Source organism: Anas acuta, chromosome 1, assembly GCF_963932015.1.
Source record: "Anas acuta chromosome 1, bAnaAcu1.1, whole genome shotgun sequence".
Classification (NCBI taxonomy): domain Eukaryota; kingdom Metazoa; phylum Chordata; class Aves; order Anseriformes; family Anatidae; genus Anas; species Anas acuta.
Window position 1 is genome coordinate 31,986,078 of NC_088979.1, and position 26,778 is coordinate 32,012,855.

Sequence of the window (26,778 nt, forward strand, 5' to 3'; positions counted from 1 at the left end):
GGCAAAATATCACCAAGGGTGAATCATGCCTGACCAGCCTGGTGGCTGTCTGTGATGGGGTGGCTGCAGCAGCTGACAAGGGAAGACTGACTGATGTCATCTACCTGGACTTCTGTAAGGCCTTCAGCATGGTCCCATGTGACATCCTGGTCTCCAAATTGGAGAGAGAGGGATGTGATGATGGGCCATTCAGTGGGTAAGGAATTGGGTTGGGGCAATCCCAGCCATGAGCACAGACTGGGAGAAGAGCTCACTGAGAGCAGCCCTGCAGAGATGGATTTGGGGTTGTGGTGGCCAAAAAGCTGGGCAGCAGCCAGCAGTGTGTGCCTGCAGCCCAGCAGGCCAACTGCGTCCTGGGCTGCACTCCCAGAGGGGTGGGCATCAGGGCAGGGAGGGGTTTGTGCCCCTCTGCTCTGCCCTCGTGAGGCCCCACCTGGAGTGCTGCGTCCAGGGAGGGTGTGGGGCTGGGAGAGCAGGGCCAGAGGAGGGCCGTGAGGGTGGGCAGGGGCTGGAGCGGCTCTCCTGGGAAGGCTGAGGGGGCTGGGGGTGTGCAGCCTGGGGAACACAAGGCTCTGAGGAGAGCCCCTTTTTCAATAGCTAAAGGGGGCTTATGAAAAAGATGGAGAGCAACATTTTGCTCGGGCAGACAATGACAGGACAAGGGGGAATGGTTTTAAACCATAAGAGAGGAGATTTACACTAGACATAAGGAAGAAATTCTTCACTCTGAGGGTAGTGAAGTGTTAAGCACAGCAACCATACCTCTTTGGTCGATATAAATGTTTTAAGTCTGAAGTTGTTTAAGACGGTCTGTGGCTGTAATCAAGCTGCAAGTTTCTGCTCAATCCCCAATGAACCAGTCCCATGGCGAGCATTTGAAGTTTTCTTTAAGCACGGTTTAGCTCTTTGTAAGTAGCGGAATCCGGACAGCCTCGCACTTAGAAGAGCACCTTTTAAGTTAATTAGCCTTCCCTAGTACTGATGAAGTGCTCTCCAACAGATCCGTACATCCCACTTGCAAACCCCTTCACAATCTGAAGAAAGTTTCGGCCTTCTTCTTGCCAGGCAGAATCTTCTCTTGTTGCTAGGGTTTTGCTACAAAACTCGAGGATTCACCCAAGCAACATTTGAATCTTATATTCTTAATGCTTCAGTGCCTACATCCCCAGCTTTTTAAACAGTCCATGCCTGCTGTGTAACACTGACAGGGGAGGAACGCGGAAGGAAGGAACCCAAGAGCTAAACGTGCAACAGCAGAGGCAAGAGAAAAGGATGAGGCTTGGTCATCCAAACCTATGGAGAGGATGCTGGAGGCCAGTTGCACTGGCAGTCTGCCCCTGCCACAATGGGAATTAAATTCAGCGATAGAAAACACAAAGTTAGCACTGACTGATTCCAGCAGCACCCTTTCTGGGGAGCTGACAGGCATTTAGTGGCTGCTCAAGTTACCAGTTCCCATTTCTGACCCAAACGCAGCACGATCTGCTCACTGCCAGTGCTCTTCTTAATTGACCTAAGACTTAATACTTGGACCTTTTGAAGTCTTTACTGTTTCATCGTTCCTCTATAAAAGTATCGTCAGAATCTGAGGGGTTATCTAACGCTTCCCACTGCAGCTGATGAAGTCACCTAAGCACCTTACTGGGATGTGGGGCAGCACTCTGCATACACTGCTCCTCTGCTACCAACTAATTTGGTTTAGTGGGGACTGTTAGTGTTAAGTCAGAGGTTGGACTCAATGATCTTGAGGTCTCTTCCAACCTACAAATTCTGTGAAATTCTGTAATTACTAAGTTATTGGCCAGTCCCACACTATCTTGTTCAAATAATATCCGGCTAAGCCGTGAAAGAGTTCAGCATTTGAGTTGGAAGTTCCCCTTGCATCACACAAAGCTAGGCTCCTTTGCAATTCTGACAAAAAAACAGGAAAAAAATTGAACTGCGAAAGTGGGGTCACACATGAGGAGGCTTCAGCTCATGGAGGGCAAGGAGAAGGTTCAGTACAACTCCCATCCTCACAGCCTCCTAGTCTCTAGTCCTGGGACAAGCCCTCTCTGGCACCAACACAGTCAGGCCCCAGTGGAATGAGCGGCCAGCATCAGATCCAGCACTAACACCAAGGTGCTCAGGTCACCGTAATATTTAAGTTTTTACTACCACGATTCTCCACAAGCAGCAGTGTTTTATCCCTAAACCAGCTTTTCCCACTAGGAGCTCAGATCTACAGATGGCAAAAAATACAGATTAAAAAAAATTAAATTAAGATCAAGTCTCAGTCAGTGCTGTGCACAAATGCTCAGTACAGCTTGAACCACTGGGACTCTCTTTGCTGCAATAAATGAATAAATAAAATACAGAAACAAGAGAACATTCAGTAGGAAGAGCTCTTCTTTAGAGGCACTCAGCACCTGTAACTTCACCACAATTTGAGTTGCTAGAGCTTCTTTAGTTTACGAGCACGGGTATGCCTCTGCAGAACAGGAACCACAACTACATGCTAGGAATGAGACAAGCACCAGCCCAGCCACACATTTTACGCTCGTTTTTCATCTGCACTTTGGGCAGAAGCACTGAGGAGACCAACCTGCCACGTCTCCTGGAATGAAACCACAGGGTGTTTTGTGGGACCTGATACACACACAAATGTCAGGCTTTAAAAAATAAGAAGTTATGTAAAGGACTTGCTCCCCATGAACCTACCCAGAGCCTCAAAACCTCCAGCAGCACAAACATCTTTGCAGCAGCTGAACTACTTTTTTGCTAGGAACTTTGTGTTTGGCAACTGCTACTTTGTAGCTGCCGTTTCTACTAAAACATGAAATGGACATAGGCTGGAAAAGGTGCAAAGCTCGGTTTTAATACCTGCTTTCTTTGGAGGAGGCCGACAGCAGAGTTGAAGATGCAGCCCTCAGTGGTGGCATAACACAATCTGCATTCAGCCCAGAGTGGAAGGCACAACTCAGGATTCACTGGCTCCCTGCTGCTGTACAAGGGAACTGTTTTTATCAGACCCCCCAAATCCCTAAAAATCTCAGCTCTTAGGGTAAGCCAGCTCACAGCCAGCACTATGTCCACGTTAAATTAGGGTTTCCGAGCATAACGTGTTCATCCACACGAGCAGCTTTACCTGCTATGACCCGATTTACTCCTGCGTGCTTTCAGACAGCCCTCAGGTTTTCTGCCAGGTGTAGCTTTGTACAACTGCTGCCACTGCTCATCAGCTGCTCTGCTCAATGCAGTGAAGAACAGTTAAGGAAGTCGCAGCACAAAACACAGTGGGACTCGACTCTGAACGTTTCCTTATCCATACAGGAACCCTTCAAGAAATCCCACTGTGAAGAAACAGCCAGCACCATTCCTCAGAAGCCTAGTTTATGAGCCTTATCACGACAGCACTCAAACTCCTCCGGAAAATTAAAACAGGAATATGCATTTGGGATCCAGGCTTCTCTGATTTATTCCGCCTCGAGTCCCTAACAAGCATGAAGCACGTTTTTCCCTCGCAGAAGCCCCACTGACACTTACCAGCCGTCCCCTGCAATCCTATCATTTCAGCAGCCTGCAGCTGACCAAGGTTCCTCACCACCTCTCTGGAAAGTTAAGAGCAAGGGAGCAGCCTCCTTTCTACGCTGTCTCCCCAGAGCTGCGCCACAAACCAGGCGTCCCAGTCACACCAGAGGGCTTTTACTGGCAGCTCCGTGCTCTCCTCTGTAAAGGAACCAAGGATCCAGCCTCCAGCAGCCACCCCAAGCATCCCCTGCTCCACAAGGGGATGACAACGGCCACCTCAGCTACGTTGTCAGCCAGTTTAGGAGGCATTAATTAGCATACCACCATAGCCTCCTAATTATTGAATTAGTTTGTGGCAACTCCCCCACATCACTACTAAAAAACTGACTATTTGCATGTCTATAACCCATTACTACTACACAAACAGAAAAGAAGTCATCGAGTTTAATGAATAAGAATTAATTTAACACCTACAAACACTCTAATATTTATCTTTTTTCACAGAAGGAATGTCCTAAGACCACTGTAGAGCTCGGGGAACAGAAGACAATTCATAGTTGAGCAATTCCTCAGACACTGGCGCGTTAGATAGTTTCTAGGATTTGTTCACAAAAAAGGAAAAAGAAAGTGTGTATAGGAATGAACTAAGCAGTAACAAGTCACTGCCATCAAGTTAAAATTAAACTTCTTCTATTTAATTACTTGAAATCAAACAAGTAGGTGGCGAATCTGTTCCTAATAAGAGGGTTAGCCCCATCCTTACAGGATCAGGTATTAACAGGTGAGCCCTTCTCCAAGGGAAACATAATTGCAATTCAAGCAGAAAGCCTTATTTCATGTAACAATATGTTGCAGTCAATAGGAAATCAAAGGATTACTTAAATGCATGACACTTCCCACAGTTACATGAGGCATGAGACAAACAGCAGGGAGTATTTTATGTTGTCCAATACAGGTGGACACCACCAGTTACTAGGGGACACTTACCAGTTTAGCAAGTAAGCCATGGAGGTATCACAACAACTCCTCTTCTTTCCTCTAAACTACTGGCGAGGACCAGCGCCACACACTCTGTCCAGACAGAGATGATTCAATTCCATAATGGCAAACCTTAATCCTAATTTTCAGATTTATTTTATAATCTGTGTTCTTTAATTTATAATCTGGTACTAAATTGTGTGTTGGGGTGCGGGACTCAAGGTTGCTTACACTAAAATGCACTTGGAAAGCGAGCTTAAAACTTGGTTTTAAATAGATGATACAAAAAAGTTTCCTAAGCTTACTAGAAATAAACTTCAAATGCACATGACTAAACAGCAATGTTAACAAGAAGCACTTTCAAGTTACCACACATAGTGTTTATTTTAGGTCGCATCTGCCCTATTTACTTTACATGTCACAGGAGCTGAAGACTGATTTTTAAGTGGCAAGAAACACACCAGCACTCCTGCATTAAGTCTTCTTTATGGACGCCTCTCTCTTCCCATAAAAGGGAGAGCCAGGAAGCTTTCGAACGTGCCCTCCACGCCTTCTGTGAGGCTGAGAAGCCAGCCCGAGGAGTTTCCAGCAGCACAGCCCCTCCCTCCCAAGCAATGTCACACCTGTAAGCACGAGCGTGGCTTCCAGCAGACGGAGTCTGAGGAAAAGCCTCTGCAGAAGAGGCAGATGCAAGGCTTAAGAAACCAAGCAGAACTGGAAGTCAGGACAGCAGAAGAAATGAACTCCAGCACTACCTCTTACAGTAACACCGAGAAATTAGAGCAATTACCTACCCGCTAGGATTTTACCTACGCTGCAATTGCTATCAGTTACAGAATCACATCATATCTAGTTTTAAAAGCGAGCTTGTTCAAGTACCATCAAGCACGCTGGCATACAAAGCCATGTGCCTTAAAGACTACTTACTCAGCTTCTTGAGGAGATTTCACACCTTACGTTGAACTCCATGAGGCCAGTCTAGTTTAGGCAGCTCTGTGTCAGCTAGGTTTGCTCTTAGGGGCACCTCATTCACATTGCTGATAACCTGTCTCACATGTTACATACACAAAGTGACTGACTCTTCAGTAATTATCAGGCTCTCCAGATGAATTTCCCGTTTCATAGCTGATAATTCCCTGTAGCCTTTGTAAAATTAGTCTTAATTTATGACTACAGTTACCACAAATCTGTTCCAAGTGGTTAAATTGCAACACGCTTGTATGGTCTTATTATACAGCCTCCCACATCAGCAATATATAAATCTTTTTTGATTTCTAAGATGTCCACAGCAGCCCTAGTGATTTCAAGAACTCTAGCAGTGCTGAAGTAGGCAGAAGCTACTTGAATTACAGAAGAGCATTTAGCACTGAAAGCTGTAGTATAACTGTACTAAAATAGTCTGGAATATGTCAAGAAACAAAAAGGTTCAACTTTGATTACATAGGTATTACTGCTCCAAGAAGAAAACACCAAGAAAAAGTCCAAGCTACCTACAAAAAACAGTAAGAAATTAAGTTTCAAGAAGTATCAATATACAATCTGATAGGCTAACAAGTGAAAGTTTGTGATTTCCTTGCCTAAGAACCCACGTTTTGTTGTTTAATACACAAAAGGCAGGTGACCAAAGAGCTTTTTCGTATTTCATTTTAAAAAGTTGAGAAGCGACTGCTACCGTGAACTTGTTTGCTACTAGTAAGAATAATCACTTAACTGTTCTAATATTAGTCGCTTATTTTTAGCAGAGAGGAGTGCTAGAATGACTTACTAAGATGCATGCCATGAGCATGCAGTAAGCAACAAATCACCATTAAGAACCATTAAGTCTTTTTTTAAAAAAAATCCCATGCTACCCCCCCAAAGGAGGGGAAAGGCAGCTGGGAAATACCTGCTGAAAGGCGCTGGCTGCACGCAGGGGCTTACACACGGTGCTTGCTGTGAGCCCAGCTTCCTGGGGGATAAAGCGTTCATTCCTCACCTGCAGAATCACTGAAACCAGCCTAACAAATTGCGTTATAGCGAAATAAACGGGGGGCTCCAGCGGGTTAGCGCTGCGGTGCGTGGGTTTCAGCCCGCAGGCAGGCCGGGCGGCACTGAATCCCCAACTTTGGCGGGGCTGGAAGTCTCCTGTGACCACCCCGAGAAGCTCAGGAGCAAGGGAGCGGGCTCCTTGCTCCTCTCCTTCCACAGGAGGGGCTGAGGAGACGGCCGGGGCTCAGCCGAGGCGTTTCTTTCCCCACGGCTGCCTCAGGGACACCGCGCGTCCCCTGCGCCACCGCGCCTCAAACTTCGGGCTCTTCCCGAGGACGAGCCAGGATGCTCCGAGCCACCGAGCCGCCTCCAAATTTCCCCAGTTACCCCCCAAATTTACCACACCGCTGCCAGGCGGCCCCGAGGCTCCCCAAAACCCCCCTCAGGGTGAAGGGCAGCACCGGGGCGGGTTCCCCACCAGAGCCTCCCGCAGGGGGGTGGCCGCAACCCCCCGGGGCTCCCTCCTCCGAGCCAGCCCCTTCCCATCCCGCAGGGCCCCAGACAAAGGAAGGAAGCAGGGCAAGGAGGAGGAGGAGGCGGTGAGGACGGGGGGCTCACCAGGATGCGCTTGAAGAGGTTGCTCTCCTTGGGCGGCAGCGGCACGGACGGCATGGTGCGGGCACGGCGCGGCGGAGGGGGGGGGGGGAGGCGGCCGGGCGGCTGTCGCTAATAGAGAGAGAGCCCCGTCTGTCTGTCTGTCTATCTAGCAAGAGGAGAGCCCCAGCTCGGCGTAGCCCCAACCCGGGCGGCGGCGGCAGCAGCAGCGATAGCGGCGGCTGCTCCTCAACTCATTGGCCTTGCACCGCCCGCCCCGCCGGCTCCCCTCGGGCGCGGAGCGCGGCCCCCGTGCGCAGCTGCCTGACGCTGCAAAATGGCGGCCGCCGGCCCGCCGCGCCTGCGCGCCCCGCAGCGGGGGAGGTGGCTGAGGGGCCCCCCGCTGGATCCCCCCCCCGCGGCTCCCTGCTGTGCTGGGGGGCTCATTTTATATCATTTTATTTTTGTTTTTTAATCCTCTTTTCTCCGTCCTGAGGAAGTGGAAGGAAAAGGGGTGCGCTCGGTGCTTGGCTACCTGAGGCGAGGAGCTGCTCGGAGCCGCCCCGAAGGGAGGAGGGGGAAGGGGGCTGCCGCCCTCCGCGGGGGTAAAAATAACTCCGGCTGGCCCCGCTCCTGCGTCACGGCTGTCCCCAAGCCGTCGAAACTTGGGTGATTTTTCATTCTTAATTTTTATTTTATTTTCTTTCAGCGTTTGGCTGTGCGGGGATAAGGCAGAAAAACCTCCTTTGTCTGCGCGCCGCGCCTCCCTCCCTCCCCTGCCGCTCGGGCCCTCGCAGCCCGCTTGGCGTGGCAGCTCTGTGGAGGAGCAGATTAAACCGCTGCCCCAAAAACCTGGGGGGTGTTAGGGGATCGTACAGCATCCCGAGCTGGAGGGGACCCCTCAGGATCATCAAGTCCAGCTCCTGTTTTTGCTGGAAAGTCTCCGTCAGAGCGGAGCTGCGAGGGGCCAAGCGCTCGCTGTGCGCTGGCTGGCATTGAGGGAAACAGCAGCAAGCTGGCAGCTTGCTCCGGGCGGGCAGGGATGTCATCTCCTGCATTAATTCCTGTTTGTTTTTTCTTTCTTTCTTTTTTTTTTTTTTTGCAGCAGTTGATTATGTAAAGTTTCCCCATGCACCATCCGTGCACGCTTAGAGCACCAAGTGTTTATTCGTGGCTTGGCTCCTTTGCTGAGGGGAGGTTTTAAGGTCTCTTGAAAAGAAATTCTCCTCCTTGTTATTCCCAGAAATAGTTCGTAAATGGGTCTTTGCAGAAAGGGAAAACAAAGCAGCGACGCTGAGGCCACGTGGCCTAGGGGATTTACTTAGAAGGAAAACTGGTTGAACTGTCAAAAGTTGCAACCAATTAAAAAGAGCATTTTATGAGGGGGGAAATTAGGCAGCTTCAATTAGCATCTGTTTGTGTAATTACTCTTTAAAAACAGTAGTTATATTTTAAAAGGTATGTTATAAAAGGATATTAATTCCGTCATAATATGGTTATCCACCTACCGTCCCAGGTGGCGAACGTAGTAGACAGGCACAGTAAAGCAAGCGTGTGGAAAAAATAATTAAAAGCAATTAGAAAAGCTGTCTGCTGAACAAGTTTTCTTTGGTTACATGTAAAGTGGGTAGCTGACTGTGACAGAAAATAACCAATGTGTCTTTGACCTGTTACAAACCTTGCTGAAGTTGATGGACATCATAGCTGCCTTCCTTTCAGGCTAAAGAAGGCAACAGGAGAGTGGAACGACTTCTTGAAAGAGGGTAACCTGGAAGGCAATCTAACTTGCGAACTACAAGATAGAAAAAATATATATTTACATGTCTAAAGGCTTAGGTAGTTTCCTGAGAAGATAGCAAATGTGAGGAGGTATTAGAGAAGTACAGCGTATGTTTTCGTACTTCCTGTTGAGCGTCAATTTATGGCCACTTTTTGTGGATGGTGGTTGTTTTAGGCTTTGTTTTGGTTATCTGTTGTGTGGTCTGTAGTTATGCTGTCTGTAGTTAAGCTTATTTGTAGAAAGGTTATCTTTACTGTGTTTATTTCTCGATGGTTTCGTTCTGGCATGTTTCTAAGGATGTCAGTCACCTCGATCAATGGTAACCAATGTGTGCAACTATGTAGTATTTTCCACATGCTGTACTCCATTCACTGTTCTTTTTGGCATATGATGCAGTACTGCTCTTACTCAGTATCTGATTTTTTTTTTCAAAACATTAGTAATACTGACAAAGTCAGCCCTTCTGCCTCATTTTCAGAGTCTGCACCACAGCACATAGTTAGCTCTTGTTAATGCTAGCCTTGACGTTACGACCTCTGGTTTCCTGTCTTACCAAAAGGTATGTTACGCCTTCTGCTGGGTTCGGTGATAAACAGATCCATCTCCGAGATGGTCAGGCAAATACAGGGCTGGGTGGACCTTTGGTCTGAAGCAGTAAGGCTGTTCTGAGGAGCTAAATGTCTCTGTTTTCTGCTCATCCAAGAACTAGAAAGAATGCTGTCTGCAAGCAGACAAACTGCAAATAAGAGGCAGGGGCTTGATTTGCGTTTAGACACGTCTGTATTAAAAATCCGTGTTAAAAGCAGCAAGAAAAGGAAAGCAAATGAGAAAGAAAAGAAAAAAGAAAAGGAAAGAAACATTTTTAGACTAGCTGAGAGAGCATAAACACAGAAATGAGCTTGGGGGGGGGGGCACAGTGCTGGTTGAAAGTGAGGTTTGGGAGTGCAGTCAAGAAAACTTCTTGTCATTTAATCCTACTGTGCTGGGCCAAACAAAGCTCTTTCGACGGGCTTTGTTAATAAACAGGACTGTATTCAAGACGCGTATGATTCTGTCACCAGTTTTTCCTACAAACAGAAAGAATTCAGGAGTCTGTCGACAAATTATTTGGGTCGAAAGGGGGGAGCAGTATTAAAGCGATATGTACATGATAGCAAGCTTGGGATTTTTCTGCATCTCTCTCTCTACCCCGTGGCACGGTGTCTGTAGAAGTCGTGGCACAGTGCTGGCAGATTGCTAAACCCAGTTAGGGCCCCTGAGCAAGAAAAGGGCCTCCTCATGGACGTAGACCTGCCTTCAAGCCAAGCACGTTGTAAGGCCTGGAGCCGGTTTTGTCTGATGAACCATTTCTTTGCCTCTCGTTTCTAAAGCAATTGGCAGCTCAGGGTTGCCAGATTTTAGATTTAAAAGTACAGGACCCCCGTGTCCTGTTCCCTGCTGCCCTGCTGCTGTCACTCCTCCCTTCTGCCATGGTGTCTGAGGGCAGCAGCACCTTACCCCAAGCACTTTCCACCCCATAAGCCACAGTCCTCACCAGCTCTGTGGGCAGCTGCTGTGGCCGTGCAGGCTTTGGGGCATCCAAGCAAACCGTAAGGGAGGTGGATGCACAGGCAGCAGTGGGATTTCCCATCCTTTGTGCTCAATTCCCATATTCCATTTAAAACGATGGATTAAAATGATGGATGAGACCAACCTGTGTCTTAGCTGCTGGCTGGTGGGGGTGCTGAGATTTTGTTAGTCTGTACTTTCACACTCAGAGTGTGAAACTTGCCCAGCAAGTGCAATAAAAACTGAATCGTGATCGCTTTTAATCAGAGGGTTTAATATAATAGTCATTCCTGGCTGCAGTAGAGGCTGATGTGATTTTTCTTGGCCTATCCCTTTCCTTTTTAAATCTGTTTTGTAATTCTGAGTGCGTGCTCTGCTTATAACTTGCGTGTTCTTATTAGCTTCTTGGTTGCTCTCCCATGTACCACCTTTCCAAGGTTTTTAAGCATCAGATTGGATATTTGGAGTCCCAACGCAAGGATAATTTCATTATTTATCTTCACTGAGGCCTAAGGTATAGCTGAGGAGTGGGAACAGAGACCTGTGCTGCGTCCCCCAGGCCTGGGGGAGCTCCTTGGAGATCGCAGGGTGCTGTTTGCTGAGGCTCTTTGGTAACTTGGTCAGCTGGGGATGGCTCCTGTTTTCTGGGGCAGCCTTTTCATGTCTGCTTTGCCTCCAGTCCCAGGGGATCGAGCAGAGCCAGAAGCAGCCCTCAGACCTAAACAAGAGGTTAGTTGTCATTCGAGTGCTGATGAGATTTGCTCCAAATCCCCCGATCAGCTCATTTTCAGTCTTTTGGAGCGCTTACCTTGCCAAACCTTGTTGATGTTATATGTGCCAAATACCAGATTTTATTTTTTTTTTTAAATCCTGTTGAATGACAGTAGCTGGAAAGAAAGAAACTTAGAACATAGCGTTCCTTAAAGCATTTACAGCAGAGCTAGGTTTGCTGAAATATGAAAAAGATGGGGAAAGTTACTGCAAAAAAGCAAACTTCTCAGTGCAAGGTGTACACCTAAGGAAAACCTAAAAGGATCAGGCAGCAGAATTCTTCCTCTGAAGCTAAAGTATGTTTTTCTCCTGTACCGTGTGTAGCAGCAGGTAGGTAAATTGGCCTTTTGGGTGATTATAGGTATAAAAAAAAAAAAAAAACAGGTTATGTAAACACTTTTGACTATAATTAGGGATATAGATAATATTAAACAGATTATGCAACTGTGAAGATGTGCATATGCATACTGTGTTTGGAAACTTGCCGTATTAGGAAGCTGCAGCCTGTTAGCCGGACACAAACCGGGGTGGTTTTATGTTTATGAACATTTTGGGACTGATGTTTGTCTCCTGTAGAGCAGCAATAATTCATTTTCAGTACAATTAACAGCAAGCTCCGCCAGAAAGTGGGACTTCACGTTGTTTTATGCAGACTTTTCCGAAATTGCTCTTTGAATAAACCAGATTGGAAGCCGTGTTTTGGGAAAAGGCACGGAAAAGCCCACTTTATGTAAGAGCCCAGAGCCAGGGAGCAGAGCCCTCCCCGTTCCTCGTGCTCGCTGTTCCAGCCAGCGTTTGCTCAAATCAGAGCGCGTTACCACACAACTGTGAAGAAGATACCGAAAATGAAAATACAGATGTGTTTTTAAGGTCTGTTTTTTTTTTTTCTTTCTTTAATCTGGGGGCTGGTGTTTCCAAGCCAGTGTGCCCTCGCCGAGTTGCTAAAGCGATGCTGCCAAACCTGCGCTCCCAAATCCCGCGATGCCGTGGGCCGGAGGAGAGGCGGCCAAGGCAGGCTGCTGCCCTCTGGGAGCTGTGTTTCGGAGCAGGCATGCTGGGAGCGAGAGTTTTTTCCGCTTTCCTTCCCCTCCGCAATGCCCTCGTGCGCTGAGGCCAGGTCTGTCTGCTGCCTGTCCTTGCGGACGGTGAGTTGGGGAGCGCACAAATCCTGCGCTGGGTAAGGGGGGCTTGCGCCTGGCTTTGGGGGGGCAGAGGGGTCCTCAATGCCACCGTGGGCCCCTGAGGCCTTGGAAACATGCCTCTGAGGCTCTTGTGCTGCTCCTGTACCCATCAATATTCATACACAGCTCTACAAATGCGTTTGCATGGAGCTGAGGGCGCTTTGATTATTAAAAGTGTCTTCTTAAAGCTTCCGAAACAGTCGTGTTGATAGCTGCTGCTCGGCTGGGGCTGAGCCGGGTTTTTTGTGCTTGTAATGAGACAATTACACTTGTCATTTTGGCATGCTGGTTCTGATTTCTGATGTGTTTGTGCTGCCCACAGGATAATTTTGTCCCATTAGAAGAAGTTACTAAAAACTAGTTTGAGAAGCAGCTGGTAGGTACTACACGGTGCTCTGAAAAAGTTTTATGTGGGCTTATTTCTGCACAAAAGCAGTGCGACGACATTTCTCGGAGGAGGAGATAGCTTTATTCTTTCAACAACAAAACAAAATTATTCTGAAATTTCTTTCTCAAAGGTTGGAATCGTGCAATTTTTTAGGTGTTCAGGCATTTAAAAACAAGGATTTTACTTCTGAGAGCTGAGGCAGAGCTATATTATGAATTAGGTATTTGATTATATTGATTTTTGACTCCACCAGTTAACTCCATTAATGACATTTACCACCTGGCTGGATGATTATGAGCGTGGTGACTTGAAATAAGTAGGAACAACTCCACTGCCATCAGCAAAATCAGGCCTTTGGGAATTAATTCCAGCACATGCCCTCGAGGAACTAAGTCCAGGAGTGCAGACCTCGGGCCTTCTGCCTTGTTCCTGGTGAAGGAAGCCTGATGCCTCTGCTACAGCTGTTTTTAGTCACTGGAACAATCCACGAGGGCTATTGTTGGCTTTCTATAAATTAAAGCAGTCCTTAAAATAGCTGCAGTGAGTTTGGTAGTGCCTGCCAGCCTGGGGAAGGTGCAGAAGTAGAATAAAGGCTCTTCCCTCCCTCTCCAGCTCTTCCAGTTCCCCCAGGCAATAAAACAGACATCTGGGTTTTTTATTGGAAAAACAATGCCTCTGTTTTTACTGTGTGTTGCTGTTCCTTTGTTATAGGACAAATGGGTAAGCAGGTAAGGAAAAGTGGTGAGCTGAGTACTTAATGTTGGGGTAATTTGTTCATAAAACCCCTGAAGGCGTACAGAAGCTCTTGTCAGTAATAAGTAAAAAATGATTGGATTTGGGAAACTGCAGCGTGCTCTTTCAAGGAGATCCTGTTGTAAAAGTTTCATGGGCTGGATTCTCAGAATCAACTTGTTTTGTAGAAGTTGGTAGACATAGGGGGCTGTGGTCATGGCAGAAATATTAAGGAGTGCTTCCTTATTTGTTAAACCTTTTGTGTGTGTGTAGTCCTAGGACAATAAAGATTTAAATGCAGTCCTCTTGGTAGACCCTTGCACACCAATTTTTAGAACACAGTAATAATTCATTGCCTGGTTTGTGATGTGATGATGCACAATGAAGAAAAAAGATCTTTCCCGGAGCAGCAGTGATCCTGTGTCCTGTAAAACAACGCCAAGTCTATGAAAAATGGAGGGATGGGATTTCAGAGTACCAGCTTCCTACTCGCTTTTTTGATAGAGGATATTTGTGTCACTTACATGTGAGAGTAGCACGGGAAGGAGTACACAGGGAACATAAAGCACTGCTCCCATGTTTGACATAATACATACAGAGATGAATAATTTCTTCATATGGGTTTTCACATATTGCAGTCCCACTGACTGACCTTTTGCAAGGTCACCCCAATATCACTATTTCCCACCTTCCAAAGTTACATCCTGTAATGGCAGTAGCTATGGTTTTGCACAAAATTCTGCACATTTTATACGTTCTTTTCTCTCTATACAGTTGTGTACTTTCAGTATAGCTTTGTCTTGTCACAGCAACATTTTTGTTTTGCCAGTAAGGCATGAAACAGTTGGATTTTTCCAGTGAGATGTGTAGCAAACAAAGCTGTTGTCTGTAAAGCAGCACCTAGAGCAGATCCTCAGAAACAAACTGTTTGAGGAGGTGACAGAAGATACTTTTGCCAACTCTCAGCTAGTACAATGGTGCTGGTAAGAATTTCTAGCTTAAACTGGGATTGAAACAGGAATAGTTTTGTCCAAGGTGACTAAATTTTTGTTGGTGTAATCAAGAACAGGATCTGGGCCTGTTACAGGTTGGATTTTTTATTTTTATTTTTTTTTTAAGAAAACACTTTCTAGACAATTGTATATTGTATATTGACACCCATATATTGTCTACTTCTCATTTCAGGCAGTGGAAGAATAAGGAACAAGATGAAACCTCTCCAAAGTGTCTGGCTTTTCAAGAGCTTGCTTTCCAGTTGCTACTGTCATGGTCAGCTTCACAGTTCCCCTCTTCCCTCTGTTGCAAAGAAGATAGGTTATGTGATGGGGCTGCACAGCTGTGGATTTGGGAGGCCAAAATCTTTGTTGGACCCAGCTAGATTGACTCTGTCGTGCAATGGTCGGCTTAGGAAAAAGCATCAGGATTCCCGAGCGTTGTGGAAGCACAAGGCTGTGCAGAAGTACCTGGAGACTCTAAGCAAAGAATACCAGGAGGTCAGTCACCTGCTTGATGCTGACTCAAAGAATGACTTCGAGCAAAGAACCCTGAGGAGAAGACATGCCGATCTGTCCCGTGTTGTAACTGCATTTCAGGAAATCAAAGAGGCTGAAAGAGAAGTCCAGGAGTTAGAAACCATGTGCAGAGGTAAGGAGAAGACATCCTCTTAGTCATTTCAAAAGAGTGGCTTTGCTTGTGATGAACTTAATTGCCTGCCCTTCAAGGAAAGCCTTTACATAAGTTAATGCTGCCCTGGAACACTCTCTGGTCATGTCCGTTCCTGGGAGCTTTCTTGCTTCTAGGGCTTTCATCCATTTCCTTTTATTTTTACCTCATCTCTCTTTGGTCGGAAGTCTTAATACAGCCAACTTGGGAAGGTAGGAACCATCTGAACTCTGAGGGCTGTGTCTAGCAGAAATAGTTTGGAAATATTTGAAGTTCTTTTTTTGATAGAACAAACAGTATGAACTGAAGGGGAAAAAACCTTCACGTCAAGCATATTTGATAGACGCAAACTTCACCTGTGTCATTTAAAATGGGATTCCAACCAGCCAGTGCATTGATGCTTATTAAGCAAATTCTGTGAACTTTCATCTTCAGGCCCTGAATTCAGCTTCCAACATAAGCAGCAGGAGTTAATGTCTTTGAAGATATTTGAGGAGTCCTACAAAGAATAAAAATTGATGGTTATCTAAGAAGCTGCTGCTTCTCAAAACTATTCTACAGTAAAGGTTGGGGTAAAAACAGGAAAAAAAATATTGACACTGGTTTTGATGCCATTCAGGAAAAAGAAAGTATGGGGAGAATTTACAAAATAAGCAGTGGTACAAATTTTGACAAAAAAAAAAAAAGTTGGAAATGTGAAGCAGTGTGTTCAGTAGAAAAGAAAAATGTGGACCATTCTGCTACCCCCAGAGATACTAAGATAAGAGACAGTATTTTAATCCCAACCCCTTTCACTCCTCTTCAGTGGATAAAGAGGAAAAGGAGTGAAGATGAGGGACAAAAATTTATACCTGAAAAAGAAATATACTTGGCAGAATGACAAAGTATTTAAAAAAGTGGAAAACTCCGACTTAGCAAGGCTGTTTTTGCATCAAATAAATGTAATGAAGAATTTTGCTAATTCCATAAATTATGATACAGATGAATGGAGTGAGTTAGAGTTGAAAGGAAGAAAAACCAAATGAATGAAAGAAAATTACAGCCAAGAAGTTACTTAAATGGAGCCCAATTACTCTGTACGCAGTCTGTGTCGTGTGGCTGAGCTAAAACACAGATGGCCCCTTCGGCTGACTGTGCTTTGTGTTGTTTTTAGCTCCAGAACTGATCCTCTGCTCTGTCATACCTAAATTCCTCACAATTACTGTAGGATTGTATCTTTGCAACACTCAATGAAGCAGGAAAATATTATTGCCCAGTCTGTCCCTGGTGAGGCACATCAGAGGGCAGATGAAGTGACTTTTTAAAGGCCAGCTTTGCAGGGAGGTAGGGATGGGATGCCGATCATTTCAACCTCAGGCTGGTAGGTCACCCCCAGACCCTGCTTCCATCTCTGCTCACAATATTTAGGCTGATCCTGTTTATCTAACTAATCCACGAGGATGGTTTTTGAGCCAGCTAGAAGCTTTTCATTCAGTACCATCTTTTGGTTGGAGTTGTAATAAACTGGTAAGGAAATTTATGTAGTTCTTGCCTTAAGTGCCAACGATGTCTGGCTCAGCTGTTGATCTGTCATCATTTATTTAAAGAAAAAATACCCACATGGAATATAAATTAGAAACCATGATATAGAGGAGCTGCTGCTGTCCTTGTCCAGCTGGCCCAACATCCCAGCCCATTTAGTTCTTAAAGCTGCTGCTGTGGACAGGAGAACAAGAACAAGGCTCCAGACATGCAGAGAGGAAGAGGCCCAAGTCCTACATCTGTCTGCTCTTTTATTGAGGTGTGTAAAACTCTATAAATAAAACACTAATACTAAAATACTGATAAAACCTCTACGTTTACCTTCTGCTGAGGTGACAGAGCCACTTCTCAGCTGGTAGAACAGAGAGAATTAAAATGGAAAGGAGAGGGTGCTCCCTGTTTTGGCGTTGTCATTTTTTTCCCTTGACTCACACTTGCTGAGCAGAGGGGAAGGGAATCTCCTTAAGCAAAGCCAGGAATTGAAGTGAGGTCATCCACATCCTTGTGGCCTGAATCCACAACTCTCACATCTCACTGATCACTTGATTAGCAGGAGACAGAGGGTTAGAAACCTTGTTATTATCATCATACTTACATGTTTTATGCTCACTTTAATGAGTTGTCTGCAGATCACTGAGTATAGGTCTGTTTCTGGGCAAGTCTAGAAACCGACATTTTTACTTCATGAGGAATTGTAATATGGGAAACTGAGGCACTTTTTGTCTCCAGGCATGCTTTTGATGTATTTTGTCAAATCTATGCGTGGATTTATCCCTGGACTGTCAGTCTGTGCCACATAAGCATCAGCTGCAACTAGCATCTGTTTGATGCAGACTTTGAGCCATAACCCAGAGCTTCAGAGGTAAAATATCTGTTACTCCTTCCAACACCCCTGAAAAACACAATCGTTGATTTAGCAATATGCATCCTGGGTTGGGCTGCCCTTTTTTGATATTTCATGCTGGCAAAGTGGAACTGCTTGCGTTGTGAGCTTTTATGTGCTGTAATGTGTGTCTGTTGTCAGCTGTGCTACACTTTGCTCTAAGGTAAGGGAGACTGGCTAATATCTGTTCCTATCATTGGAATTTAGAGCTAGACAGCAGGGATGAGAAACAACTTCTGGAGCTTGCCTTGGAAGAGAAGGAAACCCTTGATAAAAAAATCAACACGCTGTGCAGAAAGGTGAGCCCAAGGTAAAATTATACAGCTTTGTAAATAAAGGTACCCGAAAAATCTTCCTTTGTGAAGATTTTCCTTTTACCCATCAACTATGACACTTGCATGTAATGAAACAGAAGTCCAGCTCCTTACTTTTCCCTGAAAAGACGTGGCAACATTAATTAGTAAGCTTCTGGCAAATGCATCTTGGAAGCTTATTATTTTAGTCAGTTTTGCTTGCTTGCTTGTCTGTCTGGAGGTGCTGAAGGGGATATAAAGCTCTGGCTGTGCTATTGAGACGTGGCGTGGCGTCCTCATAACTGTTTGTGACAGCAGAGCCTACATTCTTGAAAAGGTTTCTGATTGCAACTTTCAATCTTTCATTTCCTCTTCAGCTGACAGCACCCCGTCAGCGGGGACGTTAATTATAAGCAGAGAAGTTCAACAGATTCGGTGGAAGGTTCTGTGTTTGGTCTCACTTCTGTGTTCACATTGAGAAAACGGGAAATGGGACCTTCTGAAAAATAAGATCAATGTTTGTGTGAAAACCAACTGAGTTACAGCTAGTAACTGTGTGTTCATGGGTAGCTGGGGCTGGGACGAGTGGGATCAGCTTGCTTTCCTCTTAGGTGGGCTCAAGCCATGGCCTTTGTGAAGGCTGGCTGTAAACTGGATTAAAAGGAGATACAGAGTCATGAAAGAGACAGTGACATTCTTTTTTATTTTCTCTCTTTTTTTTTTTCTCTTTTCAGCTTTTCCAGCTTCTAGTGCCAAAGGAAAAATATGATAAAAGTCATGTTATATTGGAAGTGACAGCTGGCAGAACAACTGGAGGTCAGCAAAATCTCCGCAGTAAAGATTACTCCAAACCTCCCTCCAAATTTTTAAGGCTCTTATGGGTTATTCTGAATGCACTTTTATACTTTAATGGTATAAAGTAATACTCTTTAAAGAGGAGCATTAAATCTGTCTAATGACCACGATTACGGTGGCAGCTCAATCTAAAAACTGGTGGCTGCCATATAACGAACTGCCTTTATTTTTTTAGGTGACATCTGCCAGCAGTTCACCAAGGAGATGTTTGAGATGTACCAGAACTATGCAGACTATAAACGTTGGACCTTTGACGTTCTCAACTACACTCCAGCTGAGATAGGTACCGAAGCTCTTCAGGCACTCCACCAAGGCAACTAAATTAAAAGCTGGGTTTCTCTGCGCTGTTTGTCACACGGTGCTTGCCTCTCCAGGTGGGCTGCATCACGCGGCCGCTCATATTTCGGGAGATGATGTCTACAGGCATCTGAAATACGAAGGAGGGACGCATCGGGTCCAGCGAATCCCCGAGACGGGCCTGTCATCGAGAATGCAGCGCATTCACACCGGGACGATGTCAGTCATTGTCCTCCCGCAGCCAGAGGAGGTAAACTAACTGCAGATCGGGGCAGCAAGAGGTATCCCTGCTCCTCCTGTGTACCTTACATGTTTAAACAGCTCACTAGAAGCAGCTTCCCAGATATTTGCTATCACCTGAAGTGGCAAGTAGATCGCTGATCAGTTCGGTGACTGTTCCGGCCCCAGTGCTCACAGATCTGGCTCGTTAGCAGTAAGCCAATTTTAAATTATGTCTTATATTAAGACAGGGAATATGTCCAAGAAAATATTCAGTGTTGCATAGTAATAAGTTTCAGCAAGTCCCTTAATTCTTTTTTGGTTCATTTAAATTATTGGTGTCGTTCCCTGTTAAATCCAGGGCCGTATGTTCTGAATTTGAATGAGCGTGTTGGTAAGTCTTTGAGTTTTCACCTATACCAGCCGTTCTCACTTAAACCAGCAATTTACGCTGAAGATAATCAAAAACAAATCTTGAAGGCTTTCCCTGCAAGTTCTGCTTCCCTGTAACACTTTCCTCGCAACGTTGATTAGGTCGGAATGTTCCTTTCCTATCCACTGAGCTCTAACTCAGTCCAGGTCATGGGCTCGTACTTCCAGTGCTGCAGTCCTTGCCTGGATCTGGGTACACCCACCCACCTTTTCCTCAGTTAGATGTTTTTAAACACCCTTGCAAAAATCATTCAGGCTTGACTCAGTGAACGAGATCCTTGAGCTGCTACTTAGAAATAATTTGGATGATTTGCTTGTTTCTTGGTCTCCCTGCCAAAGCTGGTGTTTTTACAAAAAGTTGCTGATTGTAGTTTGTTTCCCACACAGACATACCTGGTTTTCTGAAGGACCTGGAGTAAGAGAAGGAAAAAATAAGTGGAGTACTTAAAGAGTTGCTTTGCAGAGATACTTGCTGTTAGGGTGTTTTAAGTATAATAATTATAGCTGTTACCTAGGAACAGTTATAAAAGAACAGGTTTTGGAGAAGTGTTTTGTTTTTTTTTTTAATACTGCGTATCCTTGAAAAGATCTTCAAAATATTTTAGCAGGAGCAGAAAGTAGTAATTTTCTTTGATTCTAGGTTGACGTTAAAGTGGATCCCAGAGATCTTCGTGTAGACACGTTCAGGTCCAAAGGAGCAGGAGGGCAACACGTTAACAAAACTGACAGCGCCGTGAGAATCGTGCACCTTCCCACAGGTGAGTCTGGCTGCTTTTCCTTCTAATCACCCTAAAGCTTTATCCTGAACTGAAAGCTCATGATCCTGCAAATCATCTCTTACAGAGAGTTTGCCAGGTTGGGCCTTGTATCAAAAAATACAGTATCCCTTTCTTGTTCTGCCCACCTTTTAGTGAGGAAACAAGTGAGAAAAGGAATGTGTGTTAGTGGAACAATGGTCGACGTGTTGCTGTTACGCCAGTTTTGTCTTCAGATGGATTGCTTAATGAATACACTGTCTTTGAAGGATGAAAGAACAAATGGAGGGTGACAGGGATGGGATGGGAGATGTAAATAATTTGTGCTGACTGCTTCGGGAGTAATGGTCATTGGCAGCCTTGCTGCAAACTGTGTAATTACAAGACTGAGAGAAAAAGGACGGTTGAAGATTTTCATTGAATACTAGTTAATGCTGTTAGATGTTGAATAGGAAAGAAAGCACACACTGATGGGAAGTTACTGTATATACTGAACCACTCTGTCTTTGTTAGGATTTGTTTGTACTGGAATTGAGTGGGTTTGTATCCATCCAGATGCAGAATCTCTTAATGCACAAGAAATTCCAGGAGCAACCTGAAAACAGCTGTTTTGTGTATGCCTTTTTACTTCAGAAATCTAATGTGAAGTAAAAATAAATACTAGTTTTCTTGTGAAGATCTTTATTTGTTATTCATAATTCAGTTCATGACTTTCCAGTACGACTTTGACACCCTTTGCTGCTAGAATAATGAACTTTCCAGCCTCCAAGAGCTTATGCAGACTAAGACTTTCAAATCCTGCATTTCATTTTTTCTCAACGTGCTTCTGTGGACTCTGCAAATTACATTTTTAACATGCGATAGCTAGCTGGAGAAAATCTGTTTTCTGGAGGCAGTGTCAGAAACTTGTTTGCTTCTTGAAATTTTACAGTATCCCTACTCTTTCTATAGCACCAAACAAAGAAGCTCGTGGTGCAATTGTGAAGAATTTAAAAAGTTACTTAAGGTTTTGGGCAGTGTGTTAAAATGACTTTTTACCCTACAGCTGAAAGGCCCTACAACCAGCACTGCAGAAGGTTTCAATCGCCAAATGTGTTAGAATTAATTTAGCTTGCTTGTTCTTTGTTATAATGGGCTTTTGATCTGTGCTCTCTTGAATTCTTCTGTAAAGGACTGGTAGTAGAGTGCCAGCAGGAGCGATCACAGCTGAAGAACAAGGAAATAGCTCTGCAGATGCTGAGAGCTAAGCTGTACCAGCAGATCATTGAAAAACAACTAAGTCAAGAGCAGAGTGCCAGAAAACTGCAGGTGAGGAAATGTGATTGATGGGACTTGGAAAAGGTGCCGCGTTGTAGATTTGTTTCTGATCTCTTTGAGTGGCAGTGACAGAGCACGTGAGTGTGTGCCTCTGGCTGGGTGTGCTTATAAAGGAGAATCTTGTGTGTTAAAGTGGTAAGTGCTTTAAAACTGGAACTCTGATTTCATCTTCTCCCGGTTCAACCCTAATGTAGACTTCTCAGGTAATGAAAAAGAGCCATCGACTGTAGCTGGAGAGAAAGGAATCATAAGACTGCAGCTGGAACTATCTGAATGATCCGAACTCGCTCAACACTGTGAACTGAATTCCCCTCTTAAGGCTACAGTTACACAATCAGAGCAGTAGTACAGAGTTATTCTCTGTGAAAATGGGGATCAGAAGTTCTTGGAGCTCTTGGAGTTGCATTTTAACCTGTTCCTAAAACATATTTGACCAGATCATACAGAGCTTTTGAGAGAAATGAGTATATAAACAAGCCCACCAATTCGCAGTTACATAAAAGTTGATTTGCTATTTTTTAGATAGCCTTTAAAAGAAGAAATGATTTCCGTAAAAGACTTACCTCAAATTAAGCTGCAAAGTGTACTTTTCTCTTAAGTGTGTTAACATTCTTCTCCCATTTCTTGAGTATTTTGCTGTTTGCGGTGCAAACTTCAACAGCGATCAAAAAGAATTAAAATACTTCACAATAACAGAATTCTTCAGTGCTCCAAAGTTTCCAGCTACTTAATCACTAATTTCAGATTGCATTTAAATGTATTGTTCCTGCAGATTATTAACTCAGTCGTTGTAATCAGTGAGCCATTTATCTTTTGTTAATAACTTCAGCTTGAGAGTTTTCAAAGCTGTATGAAGGACTGTAGATTTACATTTATTATATATTTACATACTATAGAAAATCAGGTGAAAGTAAATTACCTTTCCTAATAATTCAGAATATATCAAATACATTCCTTGGTTTGAAATATAAATGTGGGTGTGGGTAGAATTTTCCAAACAAAACCTAAGCAGGTACTCATCTCCCTGAGCAGTTTTTATTGTGTAATTCTCCATTTCAATAAAGCATTTAACCACGCAACAAAGCTACGCTGAGTTCAGTTTTAAAGCCTTTGGAATTGTTTGTGCTCCTGCACGTTACCACTAGAGGACTCCTCTCTGTACTCTCAATTTACTCTTTGGGTGTTGATTTCTGACAGCCAGATGTTAGTGGAACTGCTTTGCCACCCCCCTGTGTAGTAAACGTTGACTGTTATTAATGGTGCCTGCTCATTATCTTTGGTGGGAATACAACCCCCTCAAAACCCAAAATACCACGTTACATTTTTGAACTGCTGCCATGTGTAGGCACACGTTTTGCCTTACGTGACTGGTGTCATTCTTACAGCTACACAGCTAGGACAGAAGTGGTGTACTGCAGGATGTTAAAACTTGGTCTGATACAGAATAGCAAATAATACAGTTTAGTAATTCCACAATGTTTTAAATATATATCCTAAATCAGTGACTACCAGGCTGGTAGGTGGAACAAGCTGATCAATTTATGTTTATTCTGGCTATGCTTTTGTAGAGTGGCTTTTCATTTTTAAAAACCACAATACATATGTATTTTATTGCTACAGTTGGGAACAAGAGCCCAGTCAGAGAGAATTCGTACTTACAACTTCACCCAGGACAGAGTCACCGACCACAGGATCGCTCATGATGCCCGCAATATCAAGGTGATGGTTGCTCATCGGGGTTTTAAAACTTAGACTTATCTGTATCTTGTGAGGAAAAATGTAACCTTGTGAAAACAATTTAGAATATATGTGGAAATCACGTGGCCTGTTGTTCTCTGATGGAATGTGATAGAAGCTCACACTCTACTGCCTCAGTGATGTAGGGTAGTGTTAAAGATGACTTATACAGGAAATAAGTAGCTGACCTAGTTCTCTGTGTCTTTTTCTCCTACTATATGAACAAAAAAAGATCAAGTATGGAGTGCTCCTTAGCGAACTTTGTGAGTCCCTCCACCAAACTGGGCAAGTAAAACTTGAGGTTCTGGAAGCTTACTGTAGCCAAAAGAAAAACCTGACAAGACAGACTTTTTTTAAGTTAAGTCAGCCAATCAGTTTAATCCTCCTTTTAATGTTAGAGTGAATAAAGAAAAAACAACAACTTTGTTTACCTTGAAAGCCACAGATAATAGCAACTGAAGCTGAATACTTCTATTGCAAGATTACCTGATGGTTTACTTCTGAATAAATTTCTACATAACGTTTCAATCTTATTCCTTTGTTAACAGGTATTTAAACAAATACCTAATAGTGCATTTTTGTCTATTAAATTTATGGGAATACTCTGAACTTTAGGACAAAATTTAGGATGACCCTGTATTAAGCTGCCTTAGGCATCCAGTTTACTGTAATTGCTGTTGCCTAAGGAGCAACACTTTTAACCTGTACCCACAAATGTCCAGGGTTACTTCAGAGAACACGGGACATGCAGAATGAGAACACAGGACATCTGAACCATTCTTAAGTTCATATTTAATGGGGTAGGGAAGAGCTATAGAGGTATCCAGATGGAAGAGAATGGTAAGAAGTTCCAAAACAGTATAAATATTAGTTTTGTTAGTCTAGCTTTTCACATAGTTGCTTTTTTTTTTTTGAGTAAAATTGGAACTATAAACTGCCTAACAGAAGTGAGTTAAGCTTTGCTTGTAAAAAAAAAAAAAAAAAAAAAAAAAAGAAGAATTCGTTCTTGGCATGAAAAAAATATTTAAATTGGGTCCTTCTACTCCTAATTGTTCTTGCTGGATGATTTTTTTATGTAAATGCTTTGCTTATGTGAAAGCACAGCAAGAAGGCACCAATACCTCTTCTGTTGTTGCCAGTGTGCCTTCACACGAAGTCCCAGTGCACCATGGTGCTCTCACACAGGGGAGTCATGAAGTTGGGCAAGTGGAAGTGCTACGATAAGACGCCAGGCAGAGGGCATTCCCAGAGCTCCTCTTCTGCGTAGTCACTATTTTGGAATAACACTGCTGTATGCTCAGTAATGCTTTTGTCTGCTGTTGTTTTTTCATAGGAAATTCTAAGTGGGAAAGAGGAACTGGATAAGCTGATAAACAGGCTACTGGAGTTTGCAGAGATGGAGGCTCTCACCGAGTATCTAGAAAATTTGCAGTCTGTGGAAGGAGGAGGCTGCTGAAGACACTGTATAGAGTTAAAGCTGAAATGCGTTCAGTAGCAAAATAAAATGGACATGTGTTAGATGACTGATTAAAATCTATGCCTTTTTTTCAGTGTGTGCTACTACTCTTTTTTTAATATATATATATTGGCACAAATGAACTTAATGGGTTGAATTTACTACAGGTTCCCTAGCAGAAAAGAACAGGCTTTGAGCACTGTTTGTTCTGGGGACGGGAGATGTTCCTGTCTAGATGAAAGATCCAAAGCTCCCCTCAGTCTAGAATCTGACCTCAGGAGTAATACTTATTTTTATTGTTTTTATCCACTGACAGAGTGAACTTCCTAAATGTAGTCCTTTCTAAACAACTCTGTATTATGATACATTATTTATTTATGGTGAATATAGAAAAGGAAAGGGAGCAATCTTAGACGAGAGGCCAGGATCCTGAGAGCTGTACCTGTCAGCCTTCCTGGGTCAGCTGAGGCTGGGTCTGGACCACGTGCTGTGGTGGAGTGTAAAAGTACCTGCTCCAGTTTCACATTGAGTTGACAAGGTTCTGGAAGGAGTTTAGCACCAATAACAGGCAGCATCCTTCTTGACAGAAAATGAGCTGACAGTGTAGATGGATTTTAGCAAATGAGGTAGGTCTGGAATTCAGCTTCTGCCTTGATGTCTTCTTTGGGAATGTGTGCCTGTCTCTGAGGGCAAGCCAGATAGCTGCAGAGCACGCAGCTTTAATAGGACTCGTGTTCATGTTTTCCCCTAGGCACATATTGTGCAATATACTTACACGCACTTGTGCGTAGGCAGGCAGCAGTCAGAAGCAGAGAGTGAGGAGCACTCGGATGTTTCACATTACACAGAAATAGGCAAGGGCACTGCTGGGCTGGGCTGACTTGCTAGATCGATGCATTTGCTCTTTATCCTGCTCTTCCCAAACCGTGCTATGAAACTGCTCTGCACTTTCTCATGAATGTGAAGAGTCCATGAATTGTCATGATTTAAATTGCACGTCGTGGTTGTTTTTTGTCTGCACGTTTATTTCCTAATCATGAATGATACAGGACTGAGAAAATAGCAGTTGTTTTAAGAAAACAAATTATTTCAATACTGAATCCTAAACTGTGTAGTTAAAAATCAGTTTAAACTTTATTCGGACAGAATAGCAACTCTCTAAATATATATATTAAAATATATAAATTTAACTTTATTCAGACAGGAAGAAAGCAGGAAAAGTACTCGGTTTCTCAGTTATGGAACTATTCTTCAATCCTTGGAGGTTTGAGAATTCCTGACTTGCTTCCAACACTCAATTACAAAAGGTTTATTTTTTATTTTTTAATTGATAGCTGTGTAAATCAATCAAGAAACCTAGTGTCCCATGATTTAGAGTCATCTGCACATTTGAACGCTGGCATTGCGGTGAGCGGCTGAGTGAAAAATACCCGCAGGAAGGCAGGCAGCTCAGCTGGCACCTATGCAGTGCTGACAGACCGGTGCTAACTGATGGGATTAGCTGCAGGAGGAGAGTTTACGTGGTGAGCCAATTAACGTGCTCCTTTAGCTCACTTTCATGGTGCAAAACGATTTTATTATATATGTTGAACGATCTTAGAAACTCCTTATAAACTATGGATTTTAAATAATCAGATTCTACTTCCAGAATTAGGTGATGTTCATGAAGCTCTTTACTATGAAAACTCTATTGAAACACTTAAACAAACAAACAAACAAAAAAAAACATAAAAAGGAAGGAAAAAAAGAAAAGGAAAAAAGCCTTGCTTAAGTTTCTGAAAGAAAGATGGTGATGTTCTGACCACGTGTATGTGCCTTGATCCACCCCTCGCCTACAAGGAAGTGTAAGTCATAGGTTCTATAGGCTCTACCTCATAGGACTGTTCCTCTCTGAAGGTCAT

The 26,778-nt window shown here is 43.9% G+C and overlaps 2 protein-coding genes across 5 annotated transcripts in view; one reads left to right on the plus strand and one right to left on the minus strand.

Moving 5' to 3' along the window:
- NAA16 (N-alpha-acetyltransferase 16, NatA auxiliary subunit) overlaps positions 1 to 7,367 on the minus strand; it is a 62,293-nt gene extending 54,926 nt beyond the window's left edge. Inside the window, exon 1 of the mRNA XM_068675507.1 lies at positions 7,075 to 7,367. Coding sequence (XP_068531608.1) covers positions 7,075 to 7,128 — 54 coding nt within the window. The 5' untranslated portion in view covers positions 7,129 to 7,367. The remainder of the gene's footprint in view (positions 1 to 7,074) is intronic.
- Positions 6,984 to 24,971, plus strand: MTRF1 (mitochondrial translation release factor 1). 4 transcript variants are annotated; one of them, XM_068675574.1, is made up of 10 exons: positions 6,984 to 7,129; positions 14,636 to 15,094; positions 17,724 to 17,815; positions 18,544 to 18,625; positions 18,840 to 18,947; positions 19,039 to 19,211; positions 20,253 to 20,370; positions 21,539 to 21,675; positions 23,305 to 23,403; positions 24,755 to 24,971. In XM_068675574.1, the coding sequence occupies exons 2-10, from the start codon at positions 14,659 to 14,661 to the stop codon at positions 24,875 to 24,877; spliced, it is 1,368 nt and encodes a 455-aa protein (XP_068531675.1). In that variant the 5' UTR covers positions 6,984 to 7,129; positions 14,636 to 14,658; the 3' UTR covers positions 24,878 to 24,971. The 4 variants fall into 4 exon arrangements, with proteins under 4 accessions (XP_068531675.1, XP_068531668.1, XP_068531684.1 ...); XM_068675567.1 differs by lacking the exon at positions 6,984 to 7,129 and adding an exon at positions 7,516 to 7,719; XM_068675563.1 differs by lacking the exon at positions 6,984 to 7,129 and adding an exon at positions 8,151 to 12,294.
- Positions 24,972 to 26,778: the final 1,807 nt, after the last annotated feature.